The 16060-nt window shown below is 44.9% G+C and overlaps 1 protein-coding gene across 2 annotated transcripts in view; it reads right to left on the bottom strand.

The window, feature by feature from the left end:
* Nucleotides 1–16060, bottom strand: part of LOC149351799 (protein qui-1) — a 484090-nt gene that overhangs the window by 117962 nt on the left and 350068 nt on the right. For both annotated transcript variants that reach the window (XM_089581130.1, XM_089581131.1), the window contains one exon: nt 2036–2217. In XM_089581130.1, coding sequence (XP_089437256.1) covers nt 2036–2217 — 182 coding nt within the window. The remainder of the gene's footprint in view (nt 1–2035; nt 2218–16060) is intronic.

Below are 16060 nucleotides of genomic sequence, written 5' to 3'. Positions count from 1 at the left end.
CCGCTGAGGGATGCGACAGAGTAACCGTGTAGTCGGGCATAATAATGACGACTGCTTCAAATGCACCGCATGTCAATCGACGTGCTGGAACGTTTTTACAGAGTGAAACCCTGGCCGGTCCCTGCACTTAACTTCATCTGAGAACTATTCAACCTAGCAGGCAATCGCGTTTCGGTTTTGCGTCAAGTGCTGTCGCATCAGCCGGGTAAAAACAAAGTAATAAGGCTGTAACTTGACCAAGAGCTAAGTCAAGAAAGAAGGTAAGAGAGGAAGAAGAAGAAGAAGAAGGGAGGAAAGAAGTAGAAGAAAGAACAAGTGAAGAAGAAGAGAGGGAGAGGAGAGAAGAAAATCGAGGGACGCCGTCGTTAGAACTTGACGCTCTCGCCGAATGTCTCAGCTAAGCCGTAGCCTAGTTAGACAGTCTTTTTTTTTCCTGGTTCAAACTATGCGTACAGCAGTAGCTTCACGAATGAGTACGCAACACCGCGGGGAAAGTAATGAGCGCTGGGATGATGTGTTGCTCTGAGAACAAGTCCTTACACCGCTTCTCCTTTGTCTCTCGTTGCTTTTTGTAGCAACCCAAACCGACTGCAGTCGGATGCAACTTAAATACGAAGCGGCAAATACCCCTCAAAGAAGGCCCTCTAGCCAATGGCGTCGTGGTTACTCCGTTAACCCTTTGTTAATTCCCCAGCAATTGCCAGCTTCCTGCGATGCCCCCTTCCAAGTACAAGGGGATTAACCACGCGGCATCTGAGTAGATGGCCTCCTTTGAGAAGCATTTTCAGCTTTGTTCTTGAGTTTTATCCGACTATAGTGAAGTGACTCTTCCACCAGCAGCACCAGGCAGCAGTACATCCAACGCGTTTATTCTAAGAAAATGCCTTTGATTTGCACTTATCTCTGCTTTACTTACTTTATTTTCACTTAATTTTTTTCGTACCGGATTGCCTAAAAGAAGTTATATTGTAAGCTGGTCATCTGAATATTTTCCCCAGGTTTACAGAAATTTCTGACAACACTTGAAATATACTTTACTTTTCTGATGTAAACTCGTGTTCGTCTCTTGTTCTTTGTGGTCGTGTGTGTTTGCGCCCTTCTAAAGTTTTCAAATATGAACCAACTTGCCCAAAAAGAAGTGTTAATGACACATTACTATATTAACACCAGCGTGAACCAAAGCGAATCGTCTGTTATATCAAGCATCCAAAGCTTTGTGCAGTGCTTGGTAGGAGAAGGAATTGGAGGCGCTGAAAATATGACTGGAAAGATGGCGAAGTGGACGAGAAATCTGCAGAGGGCGCATGCACATTTCACGAAGCAATTGTACTCCCCATGCTTTAAAATCAAGGGCTTTGTTGCAGGTCCGTTTCTAGCAATTTCGCGCACATTTTCGTCTGGAAGAGGGCAAATACGGGCTGGTTGGTACATGTTTTACGAATTGGAAAAATAGCGCAATCAAAGACGAGACCCAAGAGAAGGACAAAACACCAGCGCTGGTGTTTTGTCCTTCTCTTGTGTCTCGTCTTTGATTGCGCTGTTTTTCCAATTCGTAATTTTCGTCTGTTATCTCGGCACAGAAGCACGCGAAACGGAAAATGATCGTGTAACGTACTTCACCCGCCAAATGTCTGATGAAATCTTCGTAGTTCGAGTTGTGTTGAAGTCTAGGAAATACTAAAACGAGTCGCCGCTCAGAAAATGTTTTCACATGGTGCGGCACCCATTCTCTTTCTTCAGATAATCCGCTTCACTGCGGCCAGCGGTACTTACTCGGCAGTGAAAACAGCGGTACGTGCTACATAAACGTACTTGTTTACACAGCCGGCACGCACCGTGCGCCAAGGCCTGAAACTTGCGCTCCTTATCGACTGCTTCTGAAGTTCAAAACTGCCAGCGGGTGTGAAGGCGCGGTTTCTCAAAAAAAAAAATATATATATATATAGAGAGAGACAGAAAACTGGCGTTGAGACAGAGGCGAGACAAAAGAGCGGAGAAAGACAAACACGGGACCATGCTGAGAGCGGGCACTCACCTGTCGGCGGGTGGCTGAAGCTCGTAGGCGGCCGGCAGCAGGTTCTCGTTGAGCAGGTACCACTGGCCGAGCAGCGACACGTCGAGGCCTGCATCCTGGGCCGCCTGGTGAATCGGCTCGAAGACTGTGCTGTCAATGCGGTCGGGAAGCGCGAACGGCCGATACTTGTTGCCCACCATGCACTGCGACATGGCAGAGAGAAATAGAGAGAGAGGGCATGACAGGGTTTCTCTCTAAGCTCTCGAACGGCACCCGACCCCAACCACTTTGCTCCGTGCCGCTCACTGCAACGCTTGCTACACCGAGCATGCATTTTGTGGGAGCGTGGCGCCACCCAGCTTTTCACAAACAGACGCGCGGAAACCTGTGCCTTGAAAGAGATGTCGGGACGCTTCAACGCAGGAGAGTCCGCGTTTCGCGCATGCAAGGGCCGCCTTCGATATCTGACGCAGAACGAACTTGAAAACAAAATAAAGGTGTTACCCAGTAAAGTATAAAAGATCAAATTGACAGAAATTTCCTTGAGTATAGACGACCTTCGTAAGCACACTTGGGTAGACTGTCTTAAATGGAATCTTCAGTAGTTCCGTTCTTACCGTTAAGATTCCTCCGTCGTTACGCATCTGACAAACCACTTTTCGTAAGGTGAAAGGTTCGTTTGATTTGTTTGTTTTAGTGTGGTGGGACATATTAAAAACAATTTAAATTAAAGCGCCCCGGCCCGTGTCGCATAAATATAACAGGCTTAAACCGATTAAAATGCGAAAGAAAGGAGATATCTCTATAGAACAATTTCGCGTAGCAGCAAATAAAAATAAAATAAAGCAATAATAAAACGAATACTACACAACGAGGACCCGAAGCAAGCTCAGGGTGTAATCTATGCCGCATGTGATAGATAAATAACATCAAAACTAATATTTAAGTTATGGCACTTTAGAATTCTTTTTTTTTCCTTTTTTGGCAAATGAAGCATTCGAAAAATATATCATCCTGAAACAGAGGCGGGTAATCTTAGCGACTGAGGTGGTGATGATGGTTCGGGTGTTCGCTTAATTGTTGCGCTCGCATGAGTGCACTAACTCTTACAGGTCGCCACGACTGTATTCAGTACAACCTTGTTCAGGCTTGTGCAGAGCGCTTAGCGGTGTACTGCGGGGCAAAGAAAGAGAAATTTTAAGACAGCTTCCGGGTGTTTAGTGACCATTTATTTGTTGTTGTTTTTTCCTGTATTCCTTTCATTCCCTTACATTTGCGATCTCCTGAATGAATCCAACAGTTGATAGCGCCACTCTGTCACACCTCTCCTCCCGCGCGTCATTTTTTGCTCTTATGAATTCATGATTATTTCAACATGAGTAAGTGGGCGCAACCGTTTCGAAGACACAGAAAGAAGACCACAGGAGAGGACGCAGCAGACGCAGAAGACCGCCCAACTCTCCCTTTTTGAGATACACAGTGATATAATTCAATCGGACAAAGGAATCCTCCGATGAACGTTGGAACTAATATTATTTGCTTTCTTTGCTCCAGGGCGTACCTCTCGATCGCCTGTACGTTACTGAAGATACCTGTACTGTAAGCCTAGCACAAACCTTCCTGAAGCAGCTACCGTCGAAAACAGGGGTAGCACAGTGGCGTATGCGTGGCCGAGCATCGGCTGCATTGCACGGGCTACACCTGACGTACTTCAGTAGTTCGCTACAGGCTAGCAAACTCGAGAACGTACAGGTGTCCACAAAAGTATTCGGAACGCCGAAATCACGAAAAGCCTGAATTTTCTCCTTACGTAGAGACACAACCAGGCATTAAGAAGTGCATCGTGGTGTTCGCGGAGGAAAGTCGGAGTTCATCCGTCAGTTCGTGGTTGTATGCTTAAACTGGTCAGGAAATAAGTTTAGTTGGAATTTTCGTGCTCCGAAAATTTGGCACCTGTACGTACACAGGGAATGCCTAACTGACAAAGAAACCTCCCATTTGACGGAAGGGGGTTGGGGTTTAGTGCTAACATGAGGAATATCTTCGTAGTACGTTCGCCATGTGGTTCATACTCGTGAAAGAGGAGTTGGTTGTGGTAAAGCAGAAGCGACTTTGTGCTGCCTCAGAAAATTATGACTTTAGATCTAACTGCGTTGTGTCTAATAGAGTTTTAGAGCGAAAGCTCTAGCTCGCGACCAAAGCTTCGAAAACGGGGCCATCGCTGAAGCCTTGACCTCGAATAAAATAAATAAATACGAAAAATATTGCTACGACTGGGATTTGAACCCGCGGCGGCGCTGGACGCTGTTGTCGCTATCCTCATACAATGGCACCTACCCACACAGGGACATCGGCCAAGAGCCCTATGCTATCGCCGCTTTTTTTTTTTTCAGACATGGTATTTCAGCCGATCACGCCTCGTGTCAAACTGCAACACACACTAGCGCTGTGCATTGTACATCGTCGTCTTCGTCAACTTCCATCTGCGGCGCGAACGGATCAGATCAAATCAGCTTAACCTCGATCACAGCTCAACCTGAGTCTAATATCATCGCCAGATGTGCCGACGACCCAGCAAAGCAAAACCATGAGCCAATCAGGCTAAATACGTGCTTTTGCACATCTACTCGGTTTAACTACCTTAAAGCCCACCATTTTCTTTCCTACAGCATCCGATGCGGGCCCGTATTAATCACTAATGGGACTGTCAATACGATGCCGAGTGATTACTGAAAACTTTTTAGCGAGCGGGAGAAGAAACGATAGCTTAAAAATATGATTTAAGAATTACAAATTATAGCGGTGATACTGCTCTAGCTGTTGCCTTTTTGTTTTGCGGAGACGCAAGCGTGTATCCTTCGTGGGGCGAAGCTCTTGTCCCCTGGCAACGAGTCGTTTGCGCCTTATCAGAACCCTCTTGGCGCCGCGCTCCGGCAGTGTTCGAGGGGTTCAGATGGGAGCGCGCTTGCATTTGTGACCCTGCGCCGTCAGCAAGGAGTACTGGAAGAGGGATAAAAAAAAATAGCGATATGAAGCAGCTAAAAGTAGGTACGAGAAAGTGTAAGTAAAACGGAGGGAGCGCATCGTTTATGTCTGCAATGTGCACTGATATATCAAAATTTTCAGCCTACATACAGATTCATGTCAACCTAGTCGGCTTATCCCTAGGTGTAGTGAACTGTAAAACTTCTAAAATATAACGGCTAAATGGAAACAGTGCGAGTTTCCTATGCCACCATTGCGAGGCGTCCCTAAGGGATCAGGAGAACAATGAGGCGTTGTTTTTTCCAAGATGGTAGGCGTGAAATATTGCCGTATGGGAGGGCAATATAACTTGAATTTTCGAGCTACCATAAGCTCGTTTTTCAGCTGATTGTCCGGGAACGTTTTTCGAAGGACGGCGGCAATGCTGGTAGTCGCGGACAGTGATGCTTCATTCAGCCTTGCCGCTATTTTCCAGCGTACGCTATGCATGTGCTCTGCCTGAGCATGTCTCTTCTCAGTGACGTCAGTCTACGACTGGCCGTGTAGGCCGCGTCTTCGGGAAAGTGCGCGCCGCCCTGCTGGTCGCTAGTCGGAATGGGGGATCGATGGTGGGCCTCGCTGTCTCAAATGGCCTCGTACGGAGTGCAGATCCTGGTCGCGCAAATAGCAGCCAAAGAGGCAGTCAGCCTGCGCCCCACGACTGCTGCGTTTTGATCGAGCGGCTGCGCTCCGCGTCTTGAGTTGCGTCCTATACCCAACGACGAATAAAATAGCGTGGAGAATGTGCGCTCTTAATGCGGGGTTCCCCTACACAGATCTATTTCACGCCAGTGACATCCAGCGCAGCGGAGCGGAGCAGCTAGCACCCAACGTTGCGTTCATCTATGACGCGAAATACGGCAGAAAACGGCGCCCTAACGACCTGCACGCTCGGCTTTCCAGTGTCTAGGAACACGCATACGCCTGAAACGTTTAGTCTTAGGAAATTAACTCGATCAAAGGGAAGGTAAAGAAAAGTATAATCAGCTGGGACATATAGTGGTAGTACAGCTGCAACGGAAAAAGATTGGCACAAGTCACTCATGACAGGAGCGCAAAAATTGCGAGACGCGGCGCTATTGTAGCCGTATGCGCAGACAGCGAGAGTGCCTGGCACATTCCACTTTTCAGAGTGGGGGTGGCCGACAGAAAGCAGCCCATCCGAAAGCAGGCACTGCCACACATTATTTTTCACAGTGCGTCCCCACTTTTGACAGTGCTTCCCCAGCACATTTTTTAAAGAAAAACGGTGATAAAGATAACTTTGCTCGCCACGCCAGCGCAAAAAAAAAATAAATAAATAAAACGAGATTATGTGCTTAGCCGCCTTAGCACATAGTTTGGCTGATAACAAATGCATCTACAGGCGTTCGCTTAAGATGTTGCATTTCTGATGGGCGAATGTTTAGGTGGGTTGCTTTCTGCCGGTCACCCCCGCTTTAGGAAATGGAATGTTCCTCGCACTCTCGCTATCGGTGCACTCGGCAACAATAGCGCCGCGTGTCGCGATTTTTTCGCTCCGGTCACGATTCACTTGTGCCATTCTTTTTCCGTTGCAGCTGTACTTGTGAACAAAGATCTATGCAGGGATAATTTTTTAGCAGAGACTGATAACGGCACTGCATTAGGAAGAATGATGAAGACGCTTATATTTACTTAAACCAAGGGATCCCCATCGATTTGTCTGAAGTAAAAGTCAAATAGGACGCGAGAACAAAAACATAAAAGCAAGGAAAAATTAGGGGGGCACTTCAGCTCCCCTGTAAGGTTAAGACGCGACGGCGTTAATTTTATTTGGTACTTTCTAATTAGTACCTTCTTAATTACACACTCATTAGCATACATCAGTAGGCATTCTACGCCACGCGATACACCACAGCAAGCACGTTATTTTTTTATCAAGTTGAATGAAAGTGCCTATACCTAAAAAAAAAAGCCTCAATGGCCTATGGGTAACCCTTCTGACTAGCAATCCAAGGGTCATGGCTTCGATTCCCAATTAATTGCCCGAATTTTCTTTTTAGCCAAGTTAATTTACTGTACATTATTATATGTCATAACACATTTCAGGCATGCTACGACCTCAGAGTCACGATTTAACTCGAGCTTTAATCATCTTCATTCTACTGCTCGACATGTGACTTCAGAGCCATCTCGGCCAATCCTGAATTAGTGTGACAACGCGCACTGTTTTTCCCCCGAACGTCCACTCGAACGCAATCGCTTTAATAATACATCGAGCCTGAATGCTCAGAAGCGCTGCTCAATCTCCAAGCCATTTTGATGAATTCAGTGCTGCTATACAGAGAAAACACTAGCTTAAGCCAGCGCGAAATACCAGGATAGTGGAGACCCGAGACTCACGGGTGTTCAGCCCGCTTCCGTGCATTAGTCGCTGCCTCTCGTCGCGCGACATATCGTCATCAGTTCTTGTCAGGGCCCTTAACTCCTTCCATCAGTTCTCCACTGAGGCACTCCATTACAGCGGCACCTGCCGCGCTGTACCGATAGAAAAGTGGCCAGTTTCTCAACCTAGGCGCTTACATTAATATATTATACGAGAACTCTCGGAAGCACGCGTAACTTAACTCTGAAAAATTGGGCATTGGCACTACCAGTCTGGATTAAGAAAGAGCCGGAAACCAACAAGAACCGCTTGCCGATACCGCAGCAAGTCTTGATCCCACCCTATCAATGGTTAGCGGCGTGAAAGGCTTGATCTTATCTGCACTCTTGCTGAGTTACTCAGTTCTCACCTTCCAGTTTGTCTCTTTCTCTTTTTTTTTGCTCTGTTGCTATATGCATCTGTCTGTCTGTTCATTTTAGATCTTCCGTGTGTTCAGCTTCTCAATAAAGAAAAAAAAAACTTCCGTGAGGCCTTATTCAGGTTGCACGAAGTTTTGCATTGCGGAATAATTCCAGAATGTCTTTTATTTGTAATTCTACTTTTAAATAAAAAAAATACTTTTACTTCATAACTTGAGGACGTAGTAGGGCTCGTAGTCGTTTGCTTAAGTCCAAAATAAATAAATAAATAAATAAATAAATAAATAAATAAATAAATAAATAAATAAATAAATAAATAAATAAATAAATAAATAAATAAATAAATAAATTATACCCATAATTTTAAGCCTAGACGTTTTCAATGTTCCTGATAAACACTCGGACGACTTGATAATGGCATGAAGGATTACGGAGTCGCTTTTAAAGGGGAACCATTAACGTGATCAGAATCGCCGATTTTGACTCAACAACCCAAAGAGCATTTTGCAGAAATTCAACACTCACCCACGCGTCTTTTAAAAGAGACCGAACGAAGAGTGTAAATCGGCGTCACACTACCGAATTATTGACGTGTTGTTTCCCACAGCCAGCTGCCTCGAGTGTGCGCGCTGTAAGTTTGCGCATGATAAATTTCAAATTGCAGCGCCGCTTTCCCATCATAATGGGCCCGAGGTTTCATGGACGCAATTCCGTTGGGCCTTGTCTTCCGGGCTCAGCGGGTCATTTCAATGTTGGTTACGTTAGGGGCTATTTGCAATCCCATGAAAAATTAATCACTCTTTTACTCAGGTGAAGTATAATACCAGACACGTTACAATTCGATCAAAATTTTGGTATGGTTAGTCGGTGGCTCAACTTAAGGAAAGTAATATACAGAGCAAAAAACAGGGACATCAGAGTTTGTGTTGTTTGTGTCTCTCTGCTGTCCCTGTTTTTTTGCGCTGTATATCACTTTCCTTAAGACGTTACAATTCATCGTCGCTTACGAAGCAACCCGACAATCTCATTATATTGAGCAGCGGCTTCGGTATGGGAATACGTCGCACGTATACCCACTGTCGTATGTTCACGAACGCGACTTGGCGAATAAATTTACAATTTCTTTGCATTTATTACACATCGATTGAGATTTAATGCTGCACTGTGCAGATCCCACACTCAGAATTAGGCGCCAAATATATATTCAAGGCTGCGCGAACAGACGACGATATAATTAAATTTTGCCACTATTGTCGAGCTCCATATACTTTTGATGCAGGTATATGCCGTTGAAATTGAGACGAGAGGTAGCTGAATTAAGCAATTTCGCTCTTCACAGTAGATATAAAGTAGACGGTTTAACTTTTTCTGTCTCTGAATGTATTTTATCATGTGCTTTGTCTCTGCTTGCCAGCATTACCTGAGCATAGGAGTACATTTTATCGTTTTCCGAAAAGAGACAGAAAGCAAACGCCAAAAAGGTAGTTTTGAAACGTGAGTGGAATAAGAGGCCTCCTCCGCTCAGTCCCACGATCCTTCCTCACAGTAAATCTGACTCTTTCCCAACTCGGAGGCAATTAATATCATAAAAAAGGAGTTAAAGACATGGCACGAACGGGAGCCGGTCAATTAGCGAGCCAAGACACGTATTAATTAGTAATGAACTTCGCGGGAAGGGAGCTTGCGCGTAAGGTGTATCGTTAACGTAACAGTCTACTGACCAAGTTAGATATGAACCGAAACTACTACTGCGAGCAGGCACCAATTACTTTCCTAACGTGTCTGGACTACAGAACGAACGGACCATGGAAATGCATTTCTCTGCGATTATAACGGCAATCGAACTATCGACAACGAAAGCTTTTACGCCTCTAAAGACGAGGTGTAGATTATACCTATACGCTGTGAGCAATTCAACTTCTTCAGACTTTTATATTAAGCCCGCTTCGATTCGATTTGCGTGCGAGTAGCGTCGACAGTTACCATAATTGTAGCGTGCATCTTTCCTGCTTAAGCAAGCGATCGACCCTTTTCTTTTTTTTCAGTTCCGAAGCTTCAACGAACTGGGGTGCACTACGTTCTTCTTCTGCCCCCAATTTCCCCAATCAAGTCTCGCAGGAGAGATCTGCGACCGCCACGCCGAATTGCCAGAGCGCCGCAGTCGTTTTTCACAGGGAGAAAGTGGAGCAGTGTGCGTTATCGAGGTTCGTGCTGGTCGATGGCGTGTCGAAACCGGAGCCAGCCAGATTCGCGACCTCCTCCTCCGTCCTCCAATAGCCACCTCCCCTTCTTCTCGCTTTCAACAGAAACCGCCAATTAAACATGCAAAAAAAATATGAAAAGAAAAAAATGGAGTGCCGAGCTCTATAGCTAGGTGACCGCGTTTTCCGACAGGCTGTTCATCGTAGGAACAAGCCCAGTTTTCATAGACGTCACTTTAAATTTTTTCTTAGCAGGGTCGCCGCGGTAGCTCAGTGGTTATGGCGCTCGGCTGCTGACTCGAAATACGCGGGTTCGATCCCGGCCAAGGCGGTCGAATTTCGATGGAGGCGAAATTCTACAGGCCCGTGTACTGTGCGATGTCAGTGCGCGTTAAAACAAACCCCAGGTGGTCGAAATTTCCGGAGCCCTTCACTACGGCGCCCCTCATAGCCTGAGAAACCATAAACCATAAACTTCTAATTGCGGGTACACTGGAATATTGTGAGACACTGTTATGAAAACACTGATGGGAATGGCTGATGAGTGGTTATGGCCGAGCGCCATAACCACTGAGCCACCGCGCCGGCAATTCAATTTACATTCAATCGTTATTTCTATGCATTCATATGGAAGAGCTCGAGAAAAAAGATGCGTGGGGGCAGGTTGAGAGCCCTCTACCCTCTTCGCAAGCAGCCGCACACGAGAAATGCGCGCACAATCTCCACGGCGACGACAAAATCTTTCTTTTAAAGTTTGTCCTACGATTGCACACAGTAGTTAAGATTGTCATAGATAACTAATGGGTGTGTATTTCTGACAATAATGGTGAGGAAACTACGAACTATTGTAAAATACTGTCTTAGAAAACGAATGGGGTGCATTTTTGGCAAGAAATTGCAGAACACTGCATGCGGCCCAAGGAGAGAACTGCGGATATTTTTATTGCTATGCTATGATCTTGTGATATACGCAAAAACTGTGCTAATAAACGACTTCCCAGTGGAAAAATGCGCTTGTCCTGAATTTTTGTGTATGACTATGGGACAAGCTACGTGACTATGTAGTTAGAAAACCGCAGCCGCTAAGCGAAATCTTGGGTTATGACCAACACAGTGCAAATTAAGTCACAAGCACACACAAACCGCTTAGGGGAACACGATATCTCGGAGAACAATTAGGTACGTTAGCATACTTGCAATTTTGTTCGTTTTATTAAATACCGCATATCTTGGTGCGAGCCAAGAAATAATACGTCCCGTGCTTGCAGGGCTGCATGACATTTAAGTGACTTGTTTTCGATATGAGAGCAAAGCGAAAAACAGATGGAGCGCGCCTAATTAATCAACTCGGAGACAGGAAAGTTTTCTGAACTGGCAGCTCTCCTTTTCGGTCCTGCGAATTTCGTTGCGCCCAGTGATGCTCGTCACGTCAGTCGCTGCGCGCAAAGTAGCGATGTGTGTCCAGCATCTTCTGTGCTGAACAACATATTCAAAAGGATTAAGTAAATAAAGGTGAGCTCTGGGCACATATTACTCATAAATCACCAGGGAATCAGAAAATGCAATGTATTAATTAGCATGAAAATGATTTACAGGCTGCACAAACGACGACAGCGTTGCTCTAATCCTAAGAGGTGCAAAACAAAAAATTAAGCGGGACGCAGGAAGTGCTGGTCGCGTTTCCTGCGCGAACATAAAGGCACCTGGCGTAGGCTTCGCGCTGAGGTTTGCTTAGCATGCGCTGTCCTTACACAAGCTTGAGCTCAAGCATTGGTAATCTTTCCTGGCCGGAAGCTTATGCACGCTGCATCCTTTCGTAACACCAACGTAAGCTCTCGCAAGGCTGAGAGTTGGCCTCGGCGTAATGGGAGCAGCGGTTACGGCCAGAAATTACTCCAACGAAGTCACCTGTCTCAATGTTTGTGATATACATGACCGCCATGTCACGTCTCACGCGCTACTGCCAGTAGCTTAATCATTCCACATGGGCTGCAATATGTAACACTGCCTGCCTTTAGAAAACCAGCCGGAACTCTGCATGCCTTCATCACAAGCCACCCGATTGTGCATTATACATTACTGCGGGTTCAGGCACAGACTTTCCAACTACACTGCTTGAACTGGATGCAACACTGTATTCTGACGACGTCCTTCCGTGCGTAACGCAACTCCATGGACATGGCAAGTCCGTCGACGTAATTCCATGTGCGCTTCGCGGAACCTTAAATAGCTGAAAGCCTACTCCCTTATGCATGAAGTCGAGTTAGAGGAGCTACCCGGAAACAAATTTGTTCAGTCAGCTGGTAATAGCAGCTTGCACCCGTGCACCAAGCGTGGACAAGTGGCCAAGACGTACCACCTCTGAAACGAACGCAATAGTGCGAAGGAAAAGCAATATACAAACGTACCTAAACCGGTTTTAAGGAAGTGCAAATAGTAGTTGGCGAGCAGTTCGTGTAATTGCGAAAGATCCACTGCTTGCTTTCAGTATCAACATGCCGCTTGTGAGGCTTATGAAAATTCCCAGCGCCTAAGGCTTCGCGATCACCAGCGCACACTGTGCATGTAGGGGAGCTCTTATTAAAGACGCGAGGCGTATGGAGCACGCGACCCCGCCGCGAGTGCTCAAGATATCGTTGCATTTCTTCGGAACGCAGAGAATATACCTTCGCGATAAATTTAGCGTTACGAAAATCACACGATTTGAGGTCCATCTTGATACTTCATAGCATTGTTATTGAATATTTTCGAGTATAATATGTACGTGGCTCACACATTGAATAATTATATTAAGAAATTAAGAAAATTATGGAGAATAAATGATACCCCTGCTCTAGTCCACCGTAATGATACTGGTTTATTTTTTTTCCCATGCAACGTGCGACAGTATTGTTTCAACATCACTGCTTACCTTGTTCGGGACGACCTGTTTATGTAGACATCGGCTACGCCGCCCCTGGTCACCGTGATTTTCTTATAATGATATCTTCAGTTTATATGAGGTCTAACATTTAACATTTATTTTCAATTCAATTCAATTAGGATTGGTTTATGGGGTTTGACGTCCCAAAGCGACTAAGGCTATGAGGGACGCCGTAGTGGAGGGCTCCGGAAATTTCGACCCTCTGGGGTTCTTTAACGTGTCCTGACATCGCACAGTACATGTGCCTCTAAAATTTTGCCTCCATCGAAATTCGACCTCCGCGGCCGGGATCGAACCCATGTATTTTGAGTCAGCAGCCGAGCGCCGTAACCACTGAGCCACCGCGACGGCAATTCAATTTCAATTCAATCGTTACTTTCGTGCATTCATATGAAAGAGCCCGACAGAAAAGCTGCGTGGGGGCAGGTTGAGAGCCCTCTACTTTCTTCGCAAGCACCAGCACACGAGAAATGTGCGCACAATCTCCACGGCGATGACGAAATTGCGCGTTTTCTTTTTAGATGACGACTTTTCAAAACAACACGCACGAGTGCAGTTAATGCACAATGATAAATCACGGGACTGCGTTGTTTTCTCCGAGAAGAAAAAGAGTATAAACTAGAGCGTAGCGTCGATATTCACATGACAACATTCCGAAACACATGTCGACACAGCAGTGAAATTAATACGGTGAGAAAGAGCAACAGACTGACTTGTTTCTACAAAAAAAAGCACTTAGAAGGGTTTGAATTCAATGGGTGTTAAACTAAAAATACTTATGCCGACAGTTTTTAAATAGTTCTAGTGCAGGTAAGTTATGGCGAAGCATTTGAAGCCCCCAGTTTGTTCTAGTTCTAGTCATTAATACGAAAAAAAAGGAGATGGTTGATCGACACGAAAAGCCGGCGTCACCCAAAAATGAGGCGGCGTTACAGAACTCGAGATTTGTCCGAACGATGTGACGTCATCAAAGCCGAAAACGCCAAATGTTAACTAGTGATAGTAAGTAGTAGTACTTGCAAGTGCACCAACTACAAAAGAATAGAATAGAATTAGAATCAAATCGAAATATAATTGGAATATAATTAGAATAAAACTGGAATGAAATTGAAATAAGATATAACAACATTACAATGAGATAGATATAGAATTGGAATAGAATTGTAATGCTTTCGCATTACTTGCACATAATTTTCTTAAGTGTTCCCAGTAATTTTTGTGCCAAAACTTTTTGTGTCATATGTAGAGCATAGTTATTGTTTGGAGCAGATTTGAAATGCTTGCTAGTTTTGAGTTATTTCTATTGCCATAACGAAATTGTCGCAGAAGGTTATATCTGTACACCTGTTGAATGTTTAGGATTTTGTGTTTCTGAAAGAACCTGGTGGTGTGTTCTGTGTATGATGAATTTTCATTTATGCGTATGCCCGTTTTTTGCAGAATAATATCTTATTGAGATTTGACTCAGTGGTTGGGCCCGATAACAAATGACAAAAAATTAATGCGTGAGGCGAACAGTGCTTTGCAAATTAATAATTTTTCTGAAGACTTTCTGAAGCTTTCGACAAATTCTCCGAAATGACAGTGCAGCTCGACAGTTCCTGCTTGGCTCTCGAGACGTTGAACCCTTTCTGAAAGAAGAGAGGCTCTGAGTTATCTGTTTAGGATAGACGCGCAGTTTTAAAAGGGCGACCACTCGGCGACAACGGCCGATAGTTCGAACAATACCGGCGCTGCTCACGCTGACGCGCAACTTTTCTTCGGAAATCAAAATTCGCTGTCTCCGCTGAAAATCTGCACCATAAATTATTCGTGGTTCCTTAACTTCCTTCTGTTTCTCGCGCACAAAAGAAAACTGCTACGTGGCAGAGATTTAAACGCCGTTTCTCGATTGCCTTCTCAAGTCAAAGAATAATATTATCGACGAATATTTGTTTCGCAGAGGACTTAGAACAAAAATATAGAAAAAAGAAAGCAGCGGTTGTGACTTTTTTTTCTTTCACAAGAATAAAGCATATCCTCCTGAACATTTTTTATAATTTTTCTTCAAGAGTTTTCTGTCTGTTCTGGATGGCCTTGCCGCCCGCTAGGTCTATATTGGCTTTGTCTAAACGCAGTTGCAGTACCGGTCAGTGCGAGAAACAGCACTTCTCAAAAGCGCAGGCAAAGCCGCGATGGCTCAAAGGCTTTGGTATTCAACTGCTGATAACAAGGTTCCGGGTTCCTTACCGGCCGCGGTGGCCCTATTTCGATGGCGAAATACAGTCACCAACATGCTATTAGATGTCATCGCCAATTAAAAGACCCTAGGTGGACTAAATTAATCTGGGGCCCTCCATAACGTTGTCTCTCATGCGTTAGATCGGGATGTTAAACCCCACAGTTTAAGATTTATTTACGAAAGTACAAGAGGCGTCAGGAGCTAACGAAACATGGTTCTCAGATTTAATTTCCCGGATTTGCGACCTTGACGTAATTTTAAATGCATTACGCGCCTTCGCGTGAGCGTATCAGTGCCAGATCCGTGAGCCAGCACACTCCCACGAATTTTTTTTTACACCCAGGATGCGAACTATATTACATTCCGCCTTACGCATTGATTTACGTTTGGCGTGATTGGTACGTCATTAGCGAACGAACCAAAGTATAAAGCATTTTTTTCGTCTAGTATAGGGAAGTGTGGCAAACGACGAATACTTTTTTTTTTTGCCTTGAAAACCAACGTTTGTTTCCACCTTCAAATGCAGAATAGAGGAAGACAAAATATACACCGATACATCGCATATACAAACCAAGAGAAAGATGAAAAGGAAAGAATAGAGCCAAGAGAAAAGAAATCAAGCGGGAGAAAAAGGTAAGAGAAGGGGGCTCTCTCAAGCCATAGTAAAGCAGCCTTTTGCTCGCTCCTCCTCAGCGAAGTAATACGTACACGTGCCTAAATACTCAAGGGTTCATAGACTGAAAAAAAGAAAGGGAGGAGTGAAAAGTAAAATAAAAATAGAAATGAAAACCATTAGAGAAACGAGCGAAGCGTACGTAATGAAGCATCTGACGGGACCTCGAAGTTGTAATGCAGGTGGCAGTAATCTGTTTCACAGACTGCGCGGCACGTTGTCTATCCCACGCAGCCCT

Source organism: Amblyomma mixtum, chromosome 3, assembly GCF_055824585.1.
Source record: "Amblyomma mixtum isolate Tamu chromosome 3, ASM5582458v1, whole genome shotgun sequence".
In the NCBI taxonomy this organism is placed as follows: domain Eukaryota; kingdom Metazoa; phylum Arthropoda; class Arachnida; order Ixodida; family Ixodidae; genus Amblyomma; species Amblyomma mixtum.
Note: the sequence above shows the minus strand (reverse complement) of the source record. Positions and strands in the feature narration are given on the sequence as shown.